Below are 24665 nucleotides of genomic sequence, written 5' to 3' on the forward strand. Positions count from 1 at the left end.
TGGTGATAAATAGGGTGATCACCATCATATGAATTAATTTCCCTCTTGTCGTTGTTGTTATGCTTTTTTTTCTCATTTTCTACACCACGGGCGAATTTTGCTATTTTGACAACTATTTTCATTAATGAACAATAAAAAACGATTTTAAAAAATCAGTATTTTATTTTTTAAAAATCTGACAACTAATTATCAACAGCGGTATAAAGCCGAAGTGCTCATTTTATAATCCCCAAGTCGTATGAGTATCGGCATGGCAAACTGAAGAATCATACTTTACAAAAATTCTTGTCAGAGGTAAAATTTATAAATATACTGAAAAACATACTGAAAATAATATATCAATATATCAATTCACGAAAAGCAAGAAATGTTTGATCAGGGCCGTCGATTATAATCTGCTGGCGTGATTGTTGCTTACTGCACAGTGAAGCCTCCATCTATAACAATGGGTGACCCCGTCATACTGTCAGCGCCAGAGGAACACAGAAACACCACTAAGTCACTTATCTACAAATTAATCAATCAATCCATCAATCAATCAATCAGTCAATCGATTAAACATTCAACCAATTAGTCATTCAAGAATCAGTCAACCTTAGTTTATTTAAACATTTCTGTAGTTGTTTGTTTTCAGTTAAACGATTTATATTAAATTTCAATGCTATATTATTATAATAAAAGACAACCCTTGCTCATATGTTACAAAACTTTCACTATTCACAGCGGTACATTACATTATAGATACTGATATATTTTGTACTTGAAATTACCTGTCCAACTTCCACAGGTTTTCCAGTTGGAGCTCTGGAAAAGAACTTCTCCTGGAAAGTAATACAGTACCGTATTTATAACTAAACTCAACGGGAACATATAACGTACAAAATAGTTACAGGACAACATTAAGAAAGCTACCTCAACAATCAGTATGTTACCTTTGCTTCATCAAATGTGGCTAGACCCTCTTTCTCTTGAAAAGCGCGCACCTGTGGATCTGTGACTGGAACAAAGAAGAACGTGATTTAATACATGGACGCTTTTTCATTAATCGTCCAAACTAAATCACGTCCGCCCCATTTATTAGTCGCATGTACATTTTCTAATATTCAATTCACGTAAACGTGTTTTTACAAACAATCGTGATGGTTTTGTGGAACAATTCCAAAGTGCGTAGAAATTACGTTAACCCGCCATCAAAGAAAAGCCAATGCTTAGAGTAAGGGTTATCGGTTGAATATTTTCTTTAATTACGCAAATAGTTGACAGTCTACCAATTTACTCGAGGACTAAATTTATACTGTCTCTGTATGATAAGTGTTCAGGGGGGACTACTTAGAATTTTGATGAGCCCCAGATGAACAATACTGCCGGATGTGAAGCACATGCACTGATCCGATCTTATTTGGTTTCTTAATTCGTGTACATGCTCCGTCCACAAGTTCATTTCCTGGTAAATTGGAGTTTATCTTATCCTATTTTTTTTATAAATCATAAAAAAAAACAGACAAAGAACTTGTCAAGCAAGCTAAAGAAGTATGATAACAAGAGGCCCATGGGGCCACATCGCTCACCTGAGCAACAATGGCTTTATATGGATGTTTAAAGGATATTGTGCCATATGGCCCCTCGGTAGAAAAACAAAAAAAGAATACCATAAAATAAACTGTATCTAAAGTTTACACTTATTTTCCTACACTTAATCTATGACATTATACCCTTATGAAATACCATTTTTACCAAAAATAAGATCCTATGCAAGATACAAAATTTTGGTAGGGGTACACTCTTAACTTCCAATTCTCTTTATTTTAGTTCTGCCCCCTCACTTTAAAAAACGATCAAATCATATATGAAGAGGAAAATTATACCCCAAGGTGCTCAAATTAAAAACATTCAAATATTTAATTGGTCTTCCACATTATAAACAATTGTTGTTTACCAGGCGTGAACTCGTGCTACGTTTTATAACCTTACTCACTTGATCGATGAATACACTCGAATGAAAAATGTTGTCATGTAATATGTTAAAGAGCTATTAAATGTATTTTTTATGCAAAGTTAGACATAGCCATACTCAAAATCTTTTTTTTTTTTGCTTGTCAAGATTTCTGATAAGGTCTAACCCCCCCCCCCCTCAATGAGCCTCAGACTGAAATGTACTGACAGGCATATCGCTCTATTTTACTAAGGCCCACACTTTATTTTCATCTTTATTCAAGATCAACGTTAAAAAAGGGCTACAAATCAAGATGATTTTCCACTGTAATTTTTTCTTAAGAATAGCAATAATAGATTTATCCCGTAAGAGTTATGTTTTAAACTGTTTTAAAGAGGTCGTTTTAATTTAATTGTGTCTGAAAAAACCATCAAAGTTGGTGTAGATTCATCGTATAAGAAGGGGGCCCCAAAAAGTTGTTATAGCATATCATCCTTTTAATTTTTCTGTACAAGTATTTAACGTTAATTGAGACATTTCTAGTGATAAATCAAAATTTCAGCGTCAATCGTAGAATTATAAGCAAGATACAGAACTCACAATTCTGCTTGGTTTGAGTCAATTTTTTGTTCACAAGAGTTAATTTCATTCAACTTAAGATTTTTAAATTTGGTATTTCCTATTCAGAATGAACAAAAGCATGGCCTCAGTTCAATCTCCGTTTAGACTGAAAATGCAGAGCATCTTAACAAAACACGTTGCATTATAATCAACCGTAACGTAGAGATCGTACCGAATTACCAATAAAATGTATAATATTTATAATATGATATGCTGTTAGTGCATCAGATTATGCTAATTTTGCGCAGGTAAAATATTAACTGTCTGATTTACCGAAGTCTATATTTGATTCGATACATAAAAATCCCAAAATACAGGCAATATTTCCTCACAAGTTAAAGAGCATAAACGAAATTCAAAACAACGTAAAACCACTGTCATGAGTGAAAAGGTCCACGCATCGAAAGATTGAATCTCAATTGACTTCACGAAATTGGCACAAATATATTTAGCACGTTTCAAGTATCCCTTCGCATGTAAACTGTCGCACAACAAGCAAATACATCTTTGTCAGTTTGACCCGTTTGCCATGCGTCAACATTCAAACTTGGCTGCCTTACACAATGAACTTTCGTTTTCGATATGGAATATCGAACCCGAAGTTATAAACTGATTGACAGCGATTATCTCTTTATTTTTATTTTCGTTAATTACTCAAAATTGAAACAGAGTTCGCCAATAATTTTTGCAATTTATGTTTTCCTTTCCATAAGGATTATTTTTGCAAAATTACATTGAATTTGACTCAATACTTCTTGAGAAGAAGATTTTTTTAAATGCACCCCCCTTTTTCTAAAGTTTCGAGGTTTTCTCCGTTTAAAATAAAGATAGGTCTTTTATTTCTGCAATTTATAATCACCTTTCTATAGGGATGCTTTGTGCCAAATTTGGTTGAAATTGGCGAAGTGGTTTTAGAGAAAAAGTTTAAAATGTGAAAAGTTTACAGACGGACGGACGGACAGACAGACGGACGGACGGACGACGGACAAAAGGTGATTAGAAAAGCTCACTTGAGCTTTCAGCTCAGGTGAGCTAAAAAGGAATACATGTCTAGTATAAGATCTTTGCAAGAGTGAGTCTGTAACATTGTTTAAAGTAGTCTTGCTTTCAACGGAATTAAAAAATAATGAGCTGTGAATGTAGACCTTTGCAATCTAATTTGAGCTGGAAATTATCATAATGTTAAAGTTATCTTTACAATTTTTATTCAATAAGACTTTGCAGTTTTTCACTTAAGGTATAAAGTAATTGTCTTTGAAATAAATGATCGACAAACATGGTACATGTATTTACTTAAAACAGAGTAAGGTAAATACCAGCGGTGTAGGCGAATCCAGGACAAATTGCATTACACGTTACTCCAAAGGGGGCTCCCTCCAAAGCCACGCCCTGTAACAAATAATCAAGAATAACATTACAACAATTGTTCTTCTACTCGTGTGATAAATGTTAATGAAACAGTTACAGGACTATGTTGGTTTTTGGAGTTAATTTCTTAATCCGGAATATAAGTGTGTATATGGAGATAAAGTAGATACACCCGAATGCGAACAGATTATTTTCAATGTATAAATTGATGTAGTGTACAAGAAAATACTAAATTCAATATCTAAAAAAAACCAACCCTGGACAACCCGATGATTCCCGATTTAGCAGCACTGTACACAGCTTTTCCCGGCTGGCTGATCAAACCCATCATGGAGGATATGTTGATTATTCGGCCCCATCCTGAGAATTACAAACGTCAATTCACACGTGAAAAAATTTAACATGAGCGTTTTGTAAATTGGAATTAAAAGAGGTTTTTGGAATAATTAAGATGATTGACATCATGCCTATTCCTCTAACTTATTCTAAAACCTGAATAATTTAAAGTTTGTTTTGATTTAGTATGATCGAGATGAGAGCTTCTCTTCATTTGTGACCGATTAACATTTTTACCAAACTTTGTCTTACTTTTGTGGGAACAAAATAACAGCATATCGAATAGACTCTCCTACGAAATATACATTTATTTCACTATTTATATATTCATATATGATACAGTTATCAAATATGAATAAATATTTGTCCTTAGGGCATAGCCGGACTACTAAACTAGACTAACCTTTCTGTTTCATGCTAGGAATGAAATATTTGATAAGATCAAACGGAGAAGTTAGCATTATGCTAATCATTACATCCCATTTTTCATCCGGGTATTCGTCGATTGGACTTACATGATTTATCCCTACAATGAAACCACTACAATCGGATGTCATCACAATTTTATTTAACTGTTGTAAAATGTCAAGATCTTTTAAAAAAACGTGATGCTAAACATACCAGCATTGTTAACTAAAATATCGACTCCATTATGGTGTAGTTTAGATATTTCTTTGCACATCTGATGAACCGAATCACGTGATCTTAGATCACATGGTACAAAGGAAGCATTTCCATTGCATGATCTGTCAACACATGTAACTAAGGTCAAAATGTAGAGATGATGATCATTTTTTATATTATATTGCTTTTACTTCTAAGACAAGACACTTACACTTTGAATTCCTTCACCAATTCATCAATGGTCGTTTGATCCCCCAGTCCAGTCAAAATCAAAGCACATCCTTTCTTTGCCAGACTCCGAGCAATGCCAAGTCCTATCCCACTTGTTGAACCCGTCACTAAGGCGACTTTACCGCTTAAATCCATAACTAAAACATTACAGTTATTTTGACTTAGTTCCAATGTCTGCAGTATGATTTACAAGTACATATTCACTACTTTTGAGGACAATTTACTTTCAATGTACTTATGAAGTCTGCTTTTGGTTTGAAAGCTGCTACTCGAAAATTGTACATGTTAACCGGTAGTTTCTCACACAATATAATATATAAAGGACGGATAAAAGCTGGTTTGCACTGCTATTTTGGTGATTCTTGGAAGAAAAAATATATACTTTTATACTAATATATACTATATAAACCAAAAGTACTTTTACAGTAAAACTGTTGAAATTATATTTTGTTAAGAGCAAAAAAAAACCCAATGTATTTTTATTGTTGAAAATAGACTGACTGAGCTCTAAAATTAGTTTTTTATACATTTTATGGATTTTTATGTTTTTTAGGAGTCGCAATGTTTCATTAATATTATGACAGGAAAAGCCCTCCGTAGATAAATAAACAAAGTCGTCCTCAATCTTGAAACCTACAATGCCTTCCAAACAGAGGATTAAATAATAGAGTATATTTCTGAATATCGCACTTTGAAAAAATGCATCGTAAAGTTGCATTTTTACATAGCCACTAGAAAAATTTCTTTTTTTAGATGAATGTGACAGAGATCTCTGTATTTCTCCACTTACCGTAGTGTATGGCTGCCCTGTTCCGAGTTTCTCAAATCAAATTACATGTACGTGTTAGGGCCGCTAGTGATCGTGGAATTCGACGGAATGAAGAAACGTGCGCTTATTTGCAAATTGTACGAGAACTATGGAAAAATTATCAATGATCATTTTTCACATTATTTTAAACACGCACGTAGCATCGTTTTTAAAGGGTATGGGGGGGGGGACTTACCAAACAAGCTAAAGCAGATAAATAAAATCTCCAAACAGGGGGGTGGGGAGGGTAAGTCAGCATTGTGACAAGCGATTTCACAAATATTTCTAAAAATTCTTTTTCCCTAATCTTCAACATCCTTAACCGGGGATGGTAGGCATAATAACTAAACCATCTTTTGATAATGGTTCATTTTATTATTTTTTTCCATATTTTTTTCTAATATTCCAAATATTGGGGGGGGGACTTCCTGAAAACTTCAATTTTTGCATGTTAAAGAAAATTGTTTATTTCCACAAAAAGTGGCCCACCACCGATACTACGTGCCTGTTAACTGCAGCAAATATTCACAGTGTGACAGACCACGTGATACGCATATGATGAAGTATATATCGTTTCGAGGGATTTTTTTCTAGCCTGATTAAATCCTTATATTTTAAATGGACTGAATGTTTACTTTAAGTTTGAGAAATGCTTGATCACAAAAGCAAAACATGGATAAGTCAATATGTGCGTTTATTGAATAATATATAGACATAAAATAAAGATTCATATCATCTGATAATTTTACGTTCACTTATAAAAACTGAAAAATAGTTTTATGCATAAGCCGTATTAAGTAACGATTTTCAGTCTTTTTAAAATTTTATATATATCGCAAAGAATAAATATACATATACCTCCAAATTTTATTTCAAAATACCCCCCAAAAAAATTCAAACTGCACATTAATCATAAATATTACTGATATTAATGTGACGAATTACAACGCCAGCTTTATAAAAGGAATTCATTTAAATTCTAAGTATTTAATAGAGAGCATGATTAATAAAATATATGTAAAATTTTGGACATGTAAAAAAAATTTTAAACGTTTTTTTTTTTTGGTTAAATATTGTAAAATTTAAAAATTCTAAACCGGTGAAAGTACATTGTATTCTAATTTTAATGTACGTTAGTCAACATTAATATCGGCAGATGTCCCATATAACCTTAAAGCTATACACGCTATAATTTGCGTCAATTTTGAATAAAGGGGAAAGTGTATGTGTTTGATTACTAATGAAAGTTACCTTTATGCTGTTAATTATAATGCTCAATTCGATCACGTAACAAATATATCAAATATTAAACAATAAAAAATATTTATTTTCCTGCCAGGAAAGTAATGCCTCTTCGTGAATATCAATCTATCACGTGATATCGACAGCTAAATTTAGTCTATCATACCAAAACTGGTGAAGGGTCAACATCTTCATAATTGTGATAGTTTCACAAAGGAAAGGATATTTTCAGTAAAGCATAAATTTGTCCGATATACGAGTACAAACAAAAGAAAAAAATACAAGCCTGTGAGTAGATATGAATACTTCCTTTCAAAAAATGACGTAGACCTGTGTTTTTCCCCTATGTGCTATTTATAGATCCTATAAGTGTTAATGCAGAAGTAAGGATATCGTGAATGACAAACGTATTTTACTCATTATACATGTATGTATTTCAAATAAACAACTGTTAAGCATATCAACAATCAAGTTGGATATTTAATTAGGCAAACAATAACGACCACCTAGTTCTCCGCGGACATGCGCAGTGAGGTCGGTTTGCTCTTCCTTCATCAATATTCATGAAAAGGTATATTTTCCTGGCAGGAAAACAAACAATTAAAAATCTATATCTTTGTAACTAGATGGAATTCACCATTGTAATTTACAGATTAAGGATAACTTTTATAAGTAGACAAACACATGCGTTTTCACTGTCATTCAAAATTGACGTAAGTTATAGCGTGTATAGCTTTAACAATGATCTAGATTATGGATAAAATGCTATGTTGCTAAATATGGAATTCTCTATATGTCATTTATATGTTTTCAAAAAGACCGGTATCTTGCAATACCCGCCCCGGCATACAATTTTACCCGTCAGGCTACTACACACCTCTGAAAAAAATCCGCATCAGCACATGTTGGACTTCATTCATATTATTGACGTAGATGAACGTCGTACAAAAAAAAATAACTAAAGAGTCTCATCAAATATGAATATATAAAAAACAAATAAAAATCCACAACAAACAATACTGAAAACTCCAGAGGTACCTTTGGACACAGATTTGTTCATATTTGATATAAAACAACATTAAAACATATAGCTTAAAGAATTTAATTTATGCGAGTTTATGCTCTCATTTCATTTACTGCGCCAATCCAATTTTGTCTTAACGCCTAAATGTTAAAATTTGTCAATTTGAGAATACTTAAGAAAAAAAAAAACACAGATGAAAATTTTTTTTCAAAATCTTTGCGCTGAGAAATGTATTAAAGAACAACAAGTAAGGCAAAATGTAAAAGAACGCAGTGACTTTGTGAAGAAAAAACATATGTGATTATTAACATGATACCAGTATCATCGGTGCCACTAGCACCGTAAATGTGATCTACAAGAGTACCATACTACATATACTATTTAAACATTGTACTCGTATATCAATGTCTAAAATAAGGTCGTGGAAAAGATAATGTAGGAAAAAGGTCATTTAATTTTGGATTAAATTCTTTCATAATTAAGCAGATTTGCCTGCTCAGACCAAGCTGGATACCGGGCTCCGTCCATTTCTCCAGCAAACTGGTTATCATCCCGCAGCCGATGGCTCGACCCACCTATTGTAGCACTACATTCTGGACACTTACTCTCCACCGTAGCTCCTCCACAATCCCCTATCATATATACATGACCTGAAATAATAATCTTAAGTTAATAATCATTGTTCGAATTTTTTCTGCGTATTAAAAAATAATCTCGCTCTCTCTCTCTCTCTCTCTCTCTCTCTCTCTCTCTCTCTCTCTCTCTGACTTACCATTTGGGCATTTAAACCAACGTCCTTTACTCTCTGGCATTGCTCTAACAATTTCAATTCTTTCTTCTTCGGATACACCAAGTCCACTTGCAGGGAAATTCTTTTCTAAAGCTGCTAACACATTCTTCAAGTATTCCTTTTCGTCATCATTCAACTTTTTCCCTTTAGTAAGCATATTTTCAACTTTCTTCAGGTTTTCAAATTTGGTAACAGTTTGAACGCCACGTGATTCAAGTCTGTCAATGCATACGATATAGCGACGAAAAAATTGAAGACGAACAATTTCATCCTCTGCATCTGCCAATTCCTGTTCAGTGAAATATTTTCTTGGGACAATAATCCACTTTCTGAATAATTTCAGGTCTTCGAGACATTTATCTTTGTTACGCATTTTCTGTCCCCAATCCTCTTCAATCTTATTGATCGCTTTCAAAAACTCGATTTGGTTTGTCATTGCCACGAGTGTATTTTCATCTACAATTGTTTCAAACAACATATCAAATACCTTTCTAATAGCTTTTGCATCAGATTGATTCTTACTCGATAGAGTTCTGATTTGATCGGGAATTTCATATCGCATTTTTTTTATTCGCTGTCGGTCTCCGATTATTTTTTTCTTTACATTTTCTATATCCAAAACAGTTTTTTTCACATCATTTCCGTATCTTAAGTTTTGGCGAATCGGCGTTTTACATCTGGGGCATTCGATTAATTTAACGGAGACATCTTTTCCATCTCCTTTACCAAAATTGTCAATGTAATGATCTAAACCTGTTACTTCAAATACATGACCACAATCTTCTAGCTCCACGAATCGTGCATTATCTTCCTCCTCAGTTCCAAAGAAAATTTCCTTTACATCGTCCCGGTTACATATACGACATTTTTTCGGACACGGTTCCCCACAGAGTCCAATGCATCTGTGGTTACATTTCAATAGCTTTAGGCAAGGTTTGTTACATCGAGGACGATTGCATGGCTCAAAACATCTCTTTGTACACATATAATGCCTGCATGCCCAATTACATTTTTCAACACACTGAATGCAAGGTTCTCCACAGGACCGCATACACCTGCTGTGTATACAACGATTTTCACATGGTTTCTTGCAGGATGGACATTTTGAACAATTATTTGGACAAATATGACCACAAACAAGAGTTCTGTTACATCTCTCTTTACATCCAACATGAAGTTTACCATTGAAACACTCTCCACAAGTACCTCTACATTGATGTTCGCAGGATAATTCTTTACCGCAAGGGTAGGTGCAAAATGCTGAATCTACGTTAAAACAAAGTATGTTTCCAACATGACCACATTTGAATTTTCTTCTTACTGGTTGCTTACAAATCTCGGTGTGACGTTCTCCACATATATTCTGACATGCATGGCCACACGGAAGGTATTTTGTACATTTCCCCATACATTTAACTTCGTGTGGTTGAGTTGAGCAAGGCACTTGTTGCGTATGTCTACATGGCAGCGTTTTTGCGACAGGTGTTAAACATTCACCACACTGCTGATAGCACATTTTATCACACCTGTGGTCTTTATTGTCACAGATGCGTTTCTGACAGGGTTTCCGACATTTAGCTTTTTTGTGACCGGGATCAATTACGTGACAAACAAGAGAACAAGTATGTCCACAAGGTAATCTGTATTCGCAGGGTTTCATGCATCCCCCCTCGGGGGCTTTTTTGAAATCTTCCGGCATAGTTGCATATATTCCATCATCGTTTGGATGATTTTGACAGTAAAGCTGTAATCCCTCTGCAAATAAATTTTCTTGTTTAGCATGTTTGACAACTTTTCTCCATAAATCGCTATTATCCGACATCAGGTTAAAATTTCCAATGACATAAAACCCATGCTTAGCACGCGAGAGAGACACACACACTCGGTTTTCAATTTTTAGGAAACCTATTCTTCCTTCATCGTTACTTCTTACAAGCGACAGTAAGATAATGTCGTTTTCTTCTCCCTGAAAATTGTCAACGACTGTAATTTTGGTTCCACAAAATTCGTTTTTTGGCATAAGCTTCTTCAGTTGAAAAAGTTGACCAGAATATAGTGTTAGAATTGTGATTTGCTCTGCTTTATACCCTTGCAATTTTAAATACCGACAAAGAGCAACAATGTATTCGGCCTCATAAAGGTTTGAGTGACTTTTCTGCTCCACTTCGTTACTCTCTAGATAGTCGTGATGAATAAAGAAAAAGTTATGAGAAATTCCCTTTATATCTGGATATCTTCTTACAATCTCGTGATCTTCCAATTCTGGGTAGATAATTCTCATCATCTTCGAGATTTCGGGTCGCATTCTATGCTGGTATTTTAAACAATCACACTCCATTCCATTTTTCACCATTCTCTCGAACATGGATACATCAAGATTGTAGTCTTTTGCTAGTCTGTATACAGTTGGGTTAGGTTTTAGCTGTTTGTGATCACCTATCAAAATCAAATGTTCACAATCTTGACTCAACGTTGTGAGGATGTGCGCTTCTAATACCTCTGCTGCCTCCTCTACAACTACTACTTTCGGACCAATTTCTTGGAGCACAGACTGATATCTTGCAGCACCTGTTGTCGTCATTCCAATCACTGTTGCCAAACGCATGATCTGTTGATCCTCCTGCATCTGAATCTCTCTTAGACGAGTCGCACTTTGTTCATACTCAGCTTCTTTACCACGAATCTGGTCTCTATATGAACAACAAAATTTATGAGTCCAATAACGATATAGACGCCATTTATCTTTTTCAGTCAATCCCCATATGTCGTATTCCATTCTTTGGAGGTTTAAAAACTCCTGTTCCGTCATACGATTTGTAGATCTCAGTTCCTTTCGTAATTTAACTTTCATCTTTTTTTTCTGCTTTCTGTCAATTTGCCAACCCTCCCCTTGATCGTCTGCATTTTCAAATTCCGAAACATTGAGTGCAACTGCCTTTGCTTTGATTTGAACTCTTGAGAATGTTCTTTCGAGATCTACTGGGAGTCCATGATTGTCAGGAAAATCCAAATCAATATCATCTTCATCGTCAATTTGTCTCATTTCAACCATTCGATCAACATCGTCTACGACGTCAACTTGTTCGACTTGCTCACCAGGTAACTCATCAATAAGGTCCCCGTCTTCATCGACATCTCGTCTTATTTGTTCTAGGGGAAATTCGACAACTCCATGTTCAATTTGCAAAATTGTTCCATAACCTAGCCATTCAACTATGGCCGATGATTTTTTTATTCTCTTTAGAGATATTTTCGGATTTTGAATTTGCACGTAATGCTCAACACCTTGAACAAGTTCATTATAATAATTTCCCATAAAAGGTTGTAAATAATCTTCATGAATGATCTCCCTTTCCGCAAATTCTATTTTCTGTGCAGTATCGTTGATGACTTCTCTAATTTGTTTAAGCGCCCAATTGATTCGTCGAGCCTCTCTTGATATATGTCTATCGATTTCTTTTGATTGCCTCATCTTCATGCGATAGGTACTAATGTTATATTGTTTTAGCACCTCACTACTGCTTCGACCTCCGACGCGCAAAATGTCACCATTGTAACATTCTATTATACCTTCTAAAAATTGGTCAAGAGCATGATTCGTGTAGCAGACAATCAACATCGGTTTATGTTCAACAGCACCATTCAAATTAGTGTTCCAAACTTTGTAGTTGTGTAGCAAAGCCCTGACAATTTTCAGTCCAATATACGTTTTTCCGGTTCCAGGCGGACCCTGGGTTATAACGAACTCATTTGTGAGAGCCCTCTGTACCGCCTTGTACTGTGAGCCATCAAGATTGAGCTGTGTTGCAGAGGGCCATTTTTCAAAATCCATAATCCTGATATTTGCACATTTAGCAGACAATGGACTGAAATTATAGTTGGGTTCATGCGAAATCGAAATGCCCACTTTTCTTAGCTTTTTCTCTCCCTGCAAGACAATATCATCGTCCACAAGAGGACGGAGGTCATAGGTAATGTTCCTTCTTAGCAAGTACCTAGGGGGTTTTATTACATCTGTTTCACACCTGACAATATATTTCTCAAATGGAATTCGGCGCATGTTTTGAAGTCCATGCAACACGTGTTTATATGCTTCAAAGTAAGCCGTGGTCTCTGCCATAACAAACCGTGCATCTCTTGGGAGGGCTGCCATTTCTTCATGTGTTTTTTCAAATTTCAAGTCCACAATTCCGTTTGATATAAGCTTTACTTCCCTGTTTGAAACGCTCGCAAATAGCATTGTGCGAAAGCCATCTCTCGACAAGCAAACAAGTGATCCAAATATTAGGCGCTTGCTTGACTCCCAACGCACAAACTTCAGATTATCGACATCAAAGCAGATCCTATAGGATAGTCCAGATTTGTCACATATAGGTGATATGATCTGTACATTCTTGTATATTCTCAGATCCTGCAGGCGTTTGACTTGGCCAGTGTTGTTCAAGGCTTCAATATATTCCTGAATACCATCGCGCAAAGGACTAATGAAATCCTCTCTCAGAAGACGAAATTGTATGTCTAAGTAGTGGTCCAGGTCCCTGTACCCTCCTTTTTCTTTATTTCGTCGAAGAAAGGGATTGTGGTCCACTCCTGCTGCCACATCGACGCTCTGTGGAAACACATTGATATCTCTGAAATCATTGTCTGGCTCCCGTTCGTCATCTCTCTCCATTCTCCGTTCACGATTTTGCTTTCTTGGTTTTTGTTTCATAATTCCCTCCTTGATTTCCTTGCATGTTTTAAATTCTTGTTCTAAACTTCTATCTAGCAATTGGCGACTTTTTAATTTGTTTATAACGAGTTCAATGGTAACAAAAAGTCCAAAAAGAGTTGAACTGTGTGGCAGATTTTGACCTAAGGCGATAAACAACGTTATAGCATCCTCAACGGATTCCTGGTATTCCATTATTTCATAGTCATTTTCAACTATGCCATGCAAAAATTCCAATAGATTACATTTAGGAAAACGTGAATTTTCTATTGTAGTTAAAAGTATTATGGTGCCTTGGCGTTGTGATTCGCATTCCAATGCTTTTGCGATACATCTAAGAATCAAAGCCGTCATGTTTGAATCGTGACTTTCGTCTTCAAGGGCTTCTTTGAATCGAGTTTCTGGTGAACTCAAAGTCGTTAAAACCTCATTTGCGTGTTTTGTTTTTAGTTCTTGCAGGCGACGAAACCCACATCTCAGCTTCCAGGAACCCATTGGGCGCCCCTCAATTTTCGCTGTTGCTCCCCCGGGTCTACGTCCTCGACCGCCAGATCCCCATCTTCCTTCTCGTCTAAAAAAGAAATAATAAACTCTTATTAATACCGTTACTTAAAGGGACATGGTGACGCACAAACCAATGATTTAGCAAATATCGAATTTTTATACGATTTCCACATATTTTATATTACAACTTTCACGGTAATCAAAAGTATATAAATCAATTACATGTTAAAGGAGAAAAGTAGAATTAAGCGTTGGGCAAACACATAAATAACGAGTATTTCTTCCGCTTCATAGCCACGCAAGCGCAGGGGAATGTAAACACTGCTGCGTGGCATACATCATGAGCCAGAAACCTCTCATTGAAACATGATGTTTTCAAGAACTATATATTTATTAAGATGCATTCTTTTTTAATGCATATTCCTTACCACAGCCATCGAATAGCTTCAAACTCAAATTCTTTTTTCAGTTTGTCAAACCAAATGTAGCTATTTTTAGACAGAAATGGCAATCATGTGACACTAAGCCAATGTCCTAAACAACTCGGATTGTTAACATGTGCATTTCGGATAAGTTTTAATTACTTGTAAATTGATAGGTGATGGCTCATGGTGCGTGAAACCTTCCATATGATGAAATTTCAAGTAGCTCTTTTTATTTCCGTTGTCATATTCAAAAAGTAAAACATCTATTTTAAGTCACCGTGCCACTTTAAAATATAATTCTGTTTTGTATACTAGTATATGAAAATAATGTTAAGTTATATACAAAGACAATGCTTCAATAAGCAGGAGTTACCTGTCTTGGTAATTAGAATCATAGAAAATATTCTATATGGTATGTGATAACTCTGATCAAAGCAGGTAACTCTAATCAAAACCGCTTTGTAAAGTCAATTACAAATATTGAAGGCAATGTTATTTCTAGATTCTTTTATACTTACGGGGGATGTGCGGCCTTTTGTACATTTGAGGATAAGAATGTAAACATTTCTTAAACTTGCTTGTTTCTGCCCGAAACTGGCCAAAAATGTTGCCAAAAGATAAAAGCAATAAATTTATATGAAGTCCTTTATGCCATTTTGTTTTAAAAGTATGCATACAAGAACAAGAAAATGCCTTTTTAATCACTCAGAACAGCTGTGGCAGTGCGCAACTATAGACTTATTTTGAGGATTTAAAAATCTAAAAAAAAAAATATGAACGGGGTTCATTGGTATCCTCTCTATAACCATTTGTGGAGGAAAAAGTTTGAATTTTGCTAATTTAAGTTGAAAAGGTTTACATTCTCTTCCTCAAATTTACAAGATGGCCGCACATCCCCCTTCATTATATTTAAAACTGTAGCGATGCAGCTCTAAATAACAATATTTTGAAAGATTTTTACCCACACTGTTCCTTTCCTCTTCTGAGATCCATTATAAGTTTAGTGAGGAACCCCTCCTTAAACTTATAATGGTTTAAACAACAAACGAAACGATATTCCTATATTAAACTTTGAATATCTCGTTGGGGTCACAACTATGATCCAATTGTCCCAATTTAAATCTATTTTCAATAAATACATCAATAAATAAATTCTCCTATTCTGGGGCCTTGAGATTTTACAGGTATTTTACTTGATTATTAAGAATCAACGCTTCAGTACATTATTTTAAACTCATGTTTTAATGACTTAGCCTTATTCTACTTTTGCCAACCATTAATGAGGACAGATGAGAGAAGATATTACATGATGATAAACACTATTTATGATATGGGCCTAAAATGGCCCCCTTAAATGAACATCGTCATATGCATTTTACTTTAATTCTTTGTTTTCTTTGTACAGATATGTATGTGATATTTTTACATAATGTTCATTTTGATTCAAGCGCCCACAATTTAGAAATATGACATCATAAAGACAACCTTTTCCCGCCATTTTTGCATAAAACAGCTTGATTTCAAGCAGTTTTTCTTTCAGAAAACATAGAGCGCATGCTTGAACAAACAAAATATTTTAATCAGAAATGTATCTAGCCAAGATTAATAAGTGACAATTTTTTTTTCTTTGTTCAAACATACGCTCTATATTTTCCATTCGTAAAAAGATAAGAAAATGTGAATTTTTGACTTTTTTTGATTGAATTATAGAAATAGCGTCATTTCTAACGTCATATACTGTAAGTGAGTGCAAATAAATAGGTGAAAAATATTTTTTATATCAACTCTTCTAAACAATAATATAACATTTTAATGTACCCGATACACTTTATAAGAATTATGGGGCCAAATTTAACTCATATCATATATAGTTCTTTCAATGCAAACAGCTCTCTGCAAACAGCTATGCATTGATAAAACTAATGTTCATCATTCGCCAAAAGTAACAAATTGTCAAATAACTTTTTTTTCAGATTATAATGTTTTAATGTTTACAATGCTTTAGTAAGTCCTATGTAACCAAAAACAGGACACGATCCTTGTTTATATGACAAAGAATCGTGAACCCTGTATCTTGCTTAATAACTAAAAAAATCAATTTTCATTTGATCACTAGAAATGCACTCCTTAAGGTTTTTAAATTTAAAAAAATTGAATTTGACCAAAAATCATGACCACGCCCCTATAAGTGTTGACAGAACAAACTGCTCCTCAAAATTTTTGATTGAGAATGCAAAAAATAAAGAAATTTAAATCTATACATGTATAGGAAAAGTCTAATATCTTCTTTTGAATTGTCTGTTAATTTTGCAAAAGAGGCTGTTGGATTTGTTTTAAGTCGGTCTGTTTCGTATTTTAGTTTGTTTTAAAAATTAGTTGTCCGTTTTGCATCAACGTCTTTTTTACCCTTTCCGCCGCCCATATACATGTATTACGTAAAATTATAAATATATATGAATGCATATAGATTACACAGTGTATAGTGAGGGCAAATTAGGGATGATATTAGCTCCTAAAGATCTTGTAACGAACGTTGCAATGACCAAAGAGAAACTTGAAAAAAAAAATACTGCGCGCAAAATCACTCGTGCCTGACGAAACTGCTAAGAATATATTAATTAAGAATCTCTAAAATGTCGTAACATCTGTTGATCATCTTTGCATTTATATTAATCAATAATTGTGGACATTTTAAAAGATAAGACAAATGGAAAAGGGAAAAAATATAATCAAATACCGTATATTCACCAATTATCTATAAATATATTAGCTTTATATAACCTGTGTATACATTACCTTCCATACATAACGTTTATCGATCGCTACAATAAAAAAAAATCACCGGTTAAGTGTCAAACGCTTATTGTTATTAGCGTATTTAAACAAACATGGATGCTTCCATAGTGACAACTTACGTTATAACTTACTTGGAAAACATATCAAAAGAGAAAACAAAAGTCAATTTCTTTGAAAATGATTAATAGGAATTTTAATGTTATTTCAATTTAATCAAAATGGTCACGTTACTAAAAAGTACTAATGTAATGCTTATTTTATGTACAGATTATTTAATTTTTGTATGCAAAATAATACAATGAGTTTTGATAATATATGTCATCAGTTTTACGCTATTGATAAATACATAAATGTATCATAATTAATTGTGTTATTAAACATTATAGTCATTAATTTTGTTATTAATTAAACAGTATTAAAGAGCAAAATCTTAAACAAAAGAATATAATTCCAAGGTACTCTGATTCAGCCTATATCATCAACTATCTTCAATAATGTGCAGTTTTCCTTGGCTTTTTAATTCATAAACCAATTAATGTAGAAATTTAAGGATGTTCTTACGTACCTGATCATGGCTGAGACTTTAATACAACTTGAACATTCTTCCCTCCGATTTCCCTGTTCACTATAATGACGTCACAGAAAATTTCCATAAATATTTCTTGTTTCGTTTTGCTTCATTGTAATTCCTATTTTCGTTATTTTTAATTAATTGGTGTGGTCAATACTCTAAGCTCTAAACAATTAATTTAAGTATGTTCAAATAGCACTTGTCTTCATAATGAATTTACACATAATGAAATTATATAGGGAATTTAACTTAAATTACAAAAGATCGACCCGTCCATAAATTGCAATCATTTTGATATTGCAATACATTAGGCATGAAATGCCAACCTAGCTGCAATAATGTAGCCCTCTCCGTTTTTTCTTTATATATGATGTTTACTGGAGAGGGCTACAATTCCATTAGAATCTCCGTAATGGTGCAAAATTAATTTTTTTAATGCAGCTGACTTCGGTCTGAAAAGATCGATTTTATACTTGACTTCCGTTTAGATAAAATGATTTTTAAATCAGGTTTAACAAACTAACCGTATATAAATCAAACCCAGATAAAACACATTTACCAGCCGTCTTTTTTAGCAGCCAGTTCTCGCGTGATTTTATGAGATTTACGGCCGGAGTTTTGATGGGCTTGATAACGTGAATATTAGTGTAAATAATCGATCTTACCTCGTTCTATCACTAACACATCATTTAAGGAAATGGTATATAATGGAAAATTCATATTTACCGCGTTAATTCTGTTTAAAATAGGGGAAATCCTATATTCAGTTCAAGATCCGCTCCTGAATTCTCATTGGCTGTCCCAAAATAAAACTGGTCAAGGTCAGTAAACATGGCGGACAAATTCAACTTGCGTTGTTGACATACATGAAAAATAACCGATATGTGGACTATACTTGATATTTTTGGATTAATTTATGCCATAGAAAGCTACAATGTTTGAGTTCAGGTAAGAAATGCAAATGATATTACGGGCCGCCAAGAGGCGGTCCGTTATTTGATACACATTTAAATATTGTAACTGCGATTCTGCGGGATAGTTTTTTGTTTTAAAGAATTAATATTATGCTCATTTTTATCAATTAAAATTAAATTTGCATGTAGAAATATGTTTTATGCCTTTTTAAAAATATTATATATTTTTTGGTTTGCTCGTAAATGAAAAGTTGGTCATAGACTGTCGTATTAGACGCGTTTTTATCGAGACTATGTCACCCCTGCGAATGTGTTCGGGATGTTTTCTTTATCGTTGCTAAGTATATAATAAATTCAGAGGTGCTCGAATGAAAGTTCACGAGACTTCACCGATATTTGTTCAGTTCCTGTGAAATTTCGAGCGGAAGTAAATGTGTTCGGATAATATTCTCAAAACACGCAAGAACTGATCGTTTTTCGTATCATATCCTACTTTGATTTATGTTAAAACATGAAAATCATTTTTAATGTATGTTTTATTTTACAATCTAGCGGTTTTTAAATTAAACGATGATATTCAGAACAGAGTTATCATTCGTGTTCAATCACGTGTGGAGTGGTTGAAAATATAAACATTGGGTTGCTTAATAAAATCATAGCCATATTTGATGCTTGTTGTGTGCAATACCAGGTTTTTAAAAAAATGATGGGTGTCTGTTTTACATAAAAACTTAGTATATCGAGCCATTTTCACGGAACATTCTGCATAAAATAGTATACAGCAAAACTCGGTTATAACGAAGTCACTGTGACCTAAGAAATTACTTCGTTATATCCGTAATTCGTTATAACCGTATAGGAAATTCATTAAATTTACATAGCTGGGGATCCAAGATGACTTCGCTATATCTGTGAATTCGCAATATCCGTGTTCGTTCTAAACGAGATTTACTGTAGTCTGTTTCACTATTGATGCTATTACTAGGTCAGGCGCGGATCGAAAATAAACCCTTAGGGGGGATCTCTACTAGGCATATTGCAATTGTTGCAACAGCAGAAAAAACTATTTTTTGTATTGTTACATTTATTTCTAAAACACATTTTATCCACCAATTAATGAAGATAAAGTTTAAAATCAATAAACGTTTAGATTTTATATTTGTCTACAAGTACCTAGATTCTATGAAATAGACTACAAACATAGGGCACGATTTTTTCTGCGAAACTGAAAGGGTCAAATATAACCACGTGGTCTAAAATTTAAATGACAATAACATTCGCAGGAGTGTATGTTACATTTGGAAAATTTCGGAGTTTTCCATTGTATCGGGATTGGTATACGGGACATACTAAAGACCTGAAATACTAAAGACCTGAATGACATGAATTTTTATATAAATGATGTATTTGAATTTCTATGTGCTGCGTCAAATAAAATGACTTTGTGTGTGAATTTATTATATTGCCTTGTGCTTTGTGGTAGAAAATTATCATGAAATGACGTACATATCATTTTTTTACGCAAAAATATGAAAAAACTGAAAAATTAAATGGACCTGAAAAATTGAGCTAACCTGATTTATTTTTAATTCTTTTGAAATTCATTATCGTAATGATTATCTTCATAAACTGTAGTGTAGATAGGATTTATAATTCCATTTAGAAAAAAAAATTATCCGGCTTACTTTTTACCTTTAAAATTGTGCAGATTCTACCGGATGAGCATAATCTTACATGTAGCTTTACAATTAATCCATTTCTATTTTAATATGTGGTCCCTTGAAATTATATAAACTAATGCATTAAGTTTTAATTCAATACAATGCAGCAAAAAAATCAAGATGGTTTGAAATATATAATCTCCAAGAGAATAATGATGACTTAAAATTTGCATTAAAATTGTGTTCTCCATTAGTTCATACTATAGCAATGATCATACAATTACCGTTAGGTATGCTTACAGTAACGAACTCTATTCTTAATAATAGTTAATGTTAAAATTCAAAACGAGTTGCGGAAAATATAGTAATTAAAAAAATTAAAATCTACCATTAAAATTAGTACAACCAACTCGTTATTTTCTTCTTTGTGGTGCGTTTTTATGTAAACAACCAATGATGATTCATACAACAATTATATTTTTGCAGCCCATTTGACACTTGCGTCAATATGATTTCTTGTTGTCTTTTATATACAATTTGAACCGAAATCGTTGCGAGAGTAAATCACTCCCGCACTTGCACCATTACGGAGATCCTATGGAGTTGTAGCCACCCCCCCCCCAAAAAAAAAAAAAAACCAAAAAACCGAGAGAGGGCTATATTATTGCAGCTAATGCCAACCTACCATCGTCTTCAAAAAAATCTTAGAAGAGGAAAAAAACCTTGAATTGTTATTATAGAATCTAAAAAAGAACTGACAGGAGTTGATTTTGTCGATGTATATTTATTTTAAAATCAATGATATGTTATTTTGCATGACAAGTACATGTAGTTTCTAATTTGAATTACGCACATTCTTATAATATGAATTTTTGGACTTTTTCGACATGTTAATAATATTTAAAGATAAAATTAATATTTCTCGAAAACTGTATGGATCCATGCAATATTGAACTCTAGTCTCGTTCAACCAAACGCTCGGTTGACACCGTAAATCTCCGACAAGGATTTACGGAGACTGCCGGGCGTCGAGTTGAACGATACTATATTGAACTACATACGACTACAAAAAATATTTAAATTGTTCGTACCATTTAAAATCTGACTATTTTCAAGGTATTTATAAATAAGTTTCCTTCAAAAACAATGCTTTAGCATACATTACATCGAATTTATCATTTTTTTTTCAAGAACTAAGTCTTGTCACCAGCAATGATTTGTGCTGAGGTCCAAACACTGTTTCACTTTCGGTTTGTCTGAGTAACTGCATAGGAGAGTTGATTAAAATCAACTCCCAAAAATACAAAAGTAAAAAAAAATAAGTTCTAAATGTTACAGTTAGATTCTATTAAATAATTCTAGAATGACGAGCAGTGAATTGACGTACCATTTTCATTAGTTCCACTGGAAAATCAATATAAGGTTCGTTCTTCAAACACTTTGGAAGAACCACTGGAACCGTTCCTACCGGGTCCATTATTCTGTAAAGGTATCTGGTCCTCAGAGTCAACACATTCACGACACGAAATATTACCCAGGCCCCATTTCCGCTTCCCGTTTAGCAACATCTCAAAAATTCTTTTTACAAGTTGACCAGATCGGCGTTTGGTTTGTTTGGGTAAAACATAAATAAAAACAGCGAGGAAAAGTGCGAGTTTGGACTCTTTCTCGCAAGGTCCTGTGGCATTAATTCCCTCAATTATCACACTCATCAATAACGACATCACAGCCGATTGGATTCGTTAGTGTATGGAAGTGTCATGAATCCCAAAGGTTGACTTTTTTATTACATTTAAAACCAGGTTGATCTGAGTAATTGAATACCAGAGACAGAGTAATGTAAACATTATTTTTATGTATATTCTGCTTCATTCATAAATGAAGTGAGATTTATCAACGTTTTGTTATGTTGGCCAATAATATTAGCAGGCTACCATGTGCTCTAGCCATGTCCAGACGAATTTATATATAGACACCAGGGTTGTATCTCAAAGCAAACAATGCTCTTTTCTGAACGCCAAGATTTGATCTTGTTACTACTATTTATACCATTGGAAAACTTTGTCCATATTATGTTTCGCCCGACAACGACCTCGGTGTATTCCTTTAGGTTCGGAAGCAAAACCGGCACATGTAAAACACCGTTTAGAGAAGAGGATGATCATCAGGAAAAAAAGGACTCTCCGTCTCGAACTTTCCTATTATTTATTGGAAGCAAACCGCCACAACGGCAAAAATGATTCTCAAACTTTCGATAACATCAATTTTTTCAAAATAAAAAAAGTATTCTTTGTTACTTTAAAGTGTGTTTTTCTTATCTACCCATCGTTTGTCGTCAATAGAAATATACCACTATGCATGTTTAAATTTATATTTCCTGTTGATTTTATCACAAATATTGCGGGGGCATAAGGTGTAGATTTGGCAGAAATCTGGGCGTAAAAGAAGAGTAACAACTTTGACGATAATGTGGGTACATTTTCAAAATTCTTATCTTTATTTTTTTCATTTTGACTTGGAAGTAGATTAATACATTTTTAAACATAGAATCATAATTTTTCGTTCGAGTATAACATTACGCAAATACAGCATTTGATCTAAAAACCTACGCATTTAAAACATTTTTTTTAAAGTGACTTCATTGGGGTTATTTTGTTTGTTTTTTGTTTTTTGTTTATTTTGCCTTTTCTTTCTGAGTATTTAATGTTCAATAAGTGTATTTTTTTACCGTCAAAAACCATGCTTGAGTTAAAAAAAAAAAGATGTCATGACACAGATATGAACAAATATATATATTTAATATATAATATTTTTAAGGGAAGGGGGGGGGGATTCTCAAGTCAAAGAGATGTTTTTTTTTAGTACTGCAGTTACTGTACGATAAACACACTATTTATTGTGTTTCGATGATCTGTTTCTGGATAAGTGAGATATGCAAAAAGTATTTTTGATTAGTTTCCCCCTTTTTTCGGAAGGGAGGGGGTGTTAAAATGTTGGGCTTTTTTTGTATACAAAAAATAGGTTGACTTTGTTAGTTACAACGTGACATAAAAATGGATTATAGGTAGATTTTATTTAAGGTTCCTCGACACACCAAAATTTTATTTTATGGATCGATAGAGAATCTTTTTTGAAACATAATTCCTCAAAACAGAGATCAATATCGGCTTTCAGTTATTTTATACGATTTTTTTTGTATTTTTTCAGTGAAATAGGAAAAACTGTTTTGCAGACAAACAGAATATATTAGAGCTTAAAACTTGTTGTCAATTAATGTGTAATATAATTATAAATAAATTAATGCCAAAGATCGTTTGGTCAAGTGTTTAATTTTTTAATTAAAAAAATATTTATGAAAATCAAAATTGTAATTCTTTAATGTCTTTTTAATCTATGGATAAAATTTTAAAAATAACATATAGTCACATAAACTATTTACTAAACAATGACATTTTACAAAGAAATTGAAATGAAAATGCGAAATTTTGGGAAAATTGCTATTTATCAAATTTGAACCGATATCCCGATTGACAAAAAACTGATCCCGATCAGAATAATGTTAAAATTGAAATTTTACAAATAAACTGCAGTTTTTTTCTAAGTAATTGATATAAATTATAAAGTTAGAAAATGACAAAACCATTTTACAGCTAAACAACCTGAAATTTTTGCAAAATTCTGATTCATTCTAACTTTATGTGATTTTGTTCGGGATCAGTTTAATTACAATCGGGATCAGTTCGATTTTAAAATTTTCCATTTAAACTTTAATTTCACTATTTGGTTTCAATTTCTTGTTGAAATATGATTGTACAGCAATTGTTAAATGCGAGTAACAGTTTATCTGCAGTTTTTATCTATAGATTTAAAAAATATCTACAATCCTTTTTCTTCATTTTCATAAATATTTTTTTTACAAAAATATTTCAAAGTTTATCTGGCCGTTTTTGATATGTATTTATAGATAATTGTATTGTGCATTAATTGATAACAAATTTTTAGCTCTAATATATCTTGTTCGCAGCTAAAACGATGTTTCCGGTTTCTATAAAAAAAATACAAAAAAAATCATGTAAAATAATCAGAGGCCGATATAGGTGTCATTT

At 33.3% G+C, this 24665-nt stretch overlaps 2 protein-coding genes across 3 annotated transcripts; both read right to left on the reverse strand.

Moving 5' to 3' along the window:
* Positions 1 to 142: 142 nt before the first annotated feature.
* Positions 143 to 6048, reverse strand: LOC117690132 (D-beta-hydroxybutyrate dehydrogenase). Its single transcript, XM_034473425.2, has 9 exons — positions 5904 to 6048; positions 5094 to 5250; positions 4880 to 5004; positions 4662 to 4784; positions 4179 to 4282; positions 3871 to 3943; positions 933 to 997; positions 771 to 821; positions 143 to 507 (listed from the first exon to the last, which is right to left on the reverse strand). Exons 2-9 carry the CDS (start codon positions 5246 to 5248, stop codon positions 415 to 417), a joined length of 789 nt encoding a protein of 262 aa, XP_034329316.1. The 5' UTR covers positions 5249 to 5250; positions 5904 to 6048; the 3' UTR covers positions 143 to 414.
* Positions 6049 to 7904: 1856 nt separating this feature from the next.
* On the reverse strand, positions 7905 to 18063 carry LOC105328752 (NFX1-type zinc finger-containing protein 1). Of its 2 annotated transcripts, XM_066069126.1 has the most exons (4): positions 17979 to 18063; positions 17414 to 17439; positions 8960 to 14259; positions 7905 to 8837 (listed from the first exon to the last, which is right to left on the reverse strand). In XM_066069126.1, the coding sequence occupies exons 2-4, from the start codon at positions 17422 to 17424 to the stop codon at positions 8650 to 8652; spliced, it is 5499 nt and encodes a 1832-aa protein (XP_065925198.1). In that variant the 5' UTR covers positions 17425 to 17439; positions 17979 to 18063; the 3' UTR covers positions 7905 to 8649. The 2 variants fall into 2 exon arrangements, with proteins under 2 accessions (XP_065925198.1, XP_065925199.1); XM_066069127.1 differs by lacking the exon at positions 17414 to 17439.
* Between the last annotated feature and the right edge of the window lie 6602 nt (positions 18064 to 24665).

This window comes from Magallana gigas, chromosome 8 (assembly GCF_963853765.1).
Source record: "Magallana gigas chromosome 8, xbMagGiga1.1, whole genome shotgun sequence".
NCBI lineage: Eukaryota > Metazoa > Mollusca > Bivalvia > Ostreida > Ostreidae > Magallana > Magallana gigas.

Coding starts and splice junctions, on each gene's coding strand:
- LOC105328752 (XM_066069126.1), bottom strand. Junction 8,838..8,959: donor TTGGTTTAAATGCCCAAATG/GTAAGTCAGAGA, acceptor TTATTATTTCAG/GTCATGTATATATGATAGGG.
- LOC117690132 (XM_034473425.2), bottom strand. CDS start 5,248: ATGGATTTAAGCGGTAAAGTCGCCTTAGTGACGGGTTCAACAAGTGGG. Junction 3,944..4,178: donor GAATCATCGGGTTGTCCAGG/GTTGGTTTTTTT, acceptor TATTTGTTACAG/GGCGTGGCTTTGGAGGGAGC. Junction 998..3,870: donor TGGATTCGCCTACACCGCTG/GTATTTACCTTA, acceptor TCTTTGTTCCAG/TCACAGATCCACAGGTGCGC.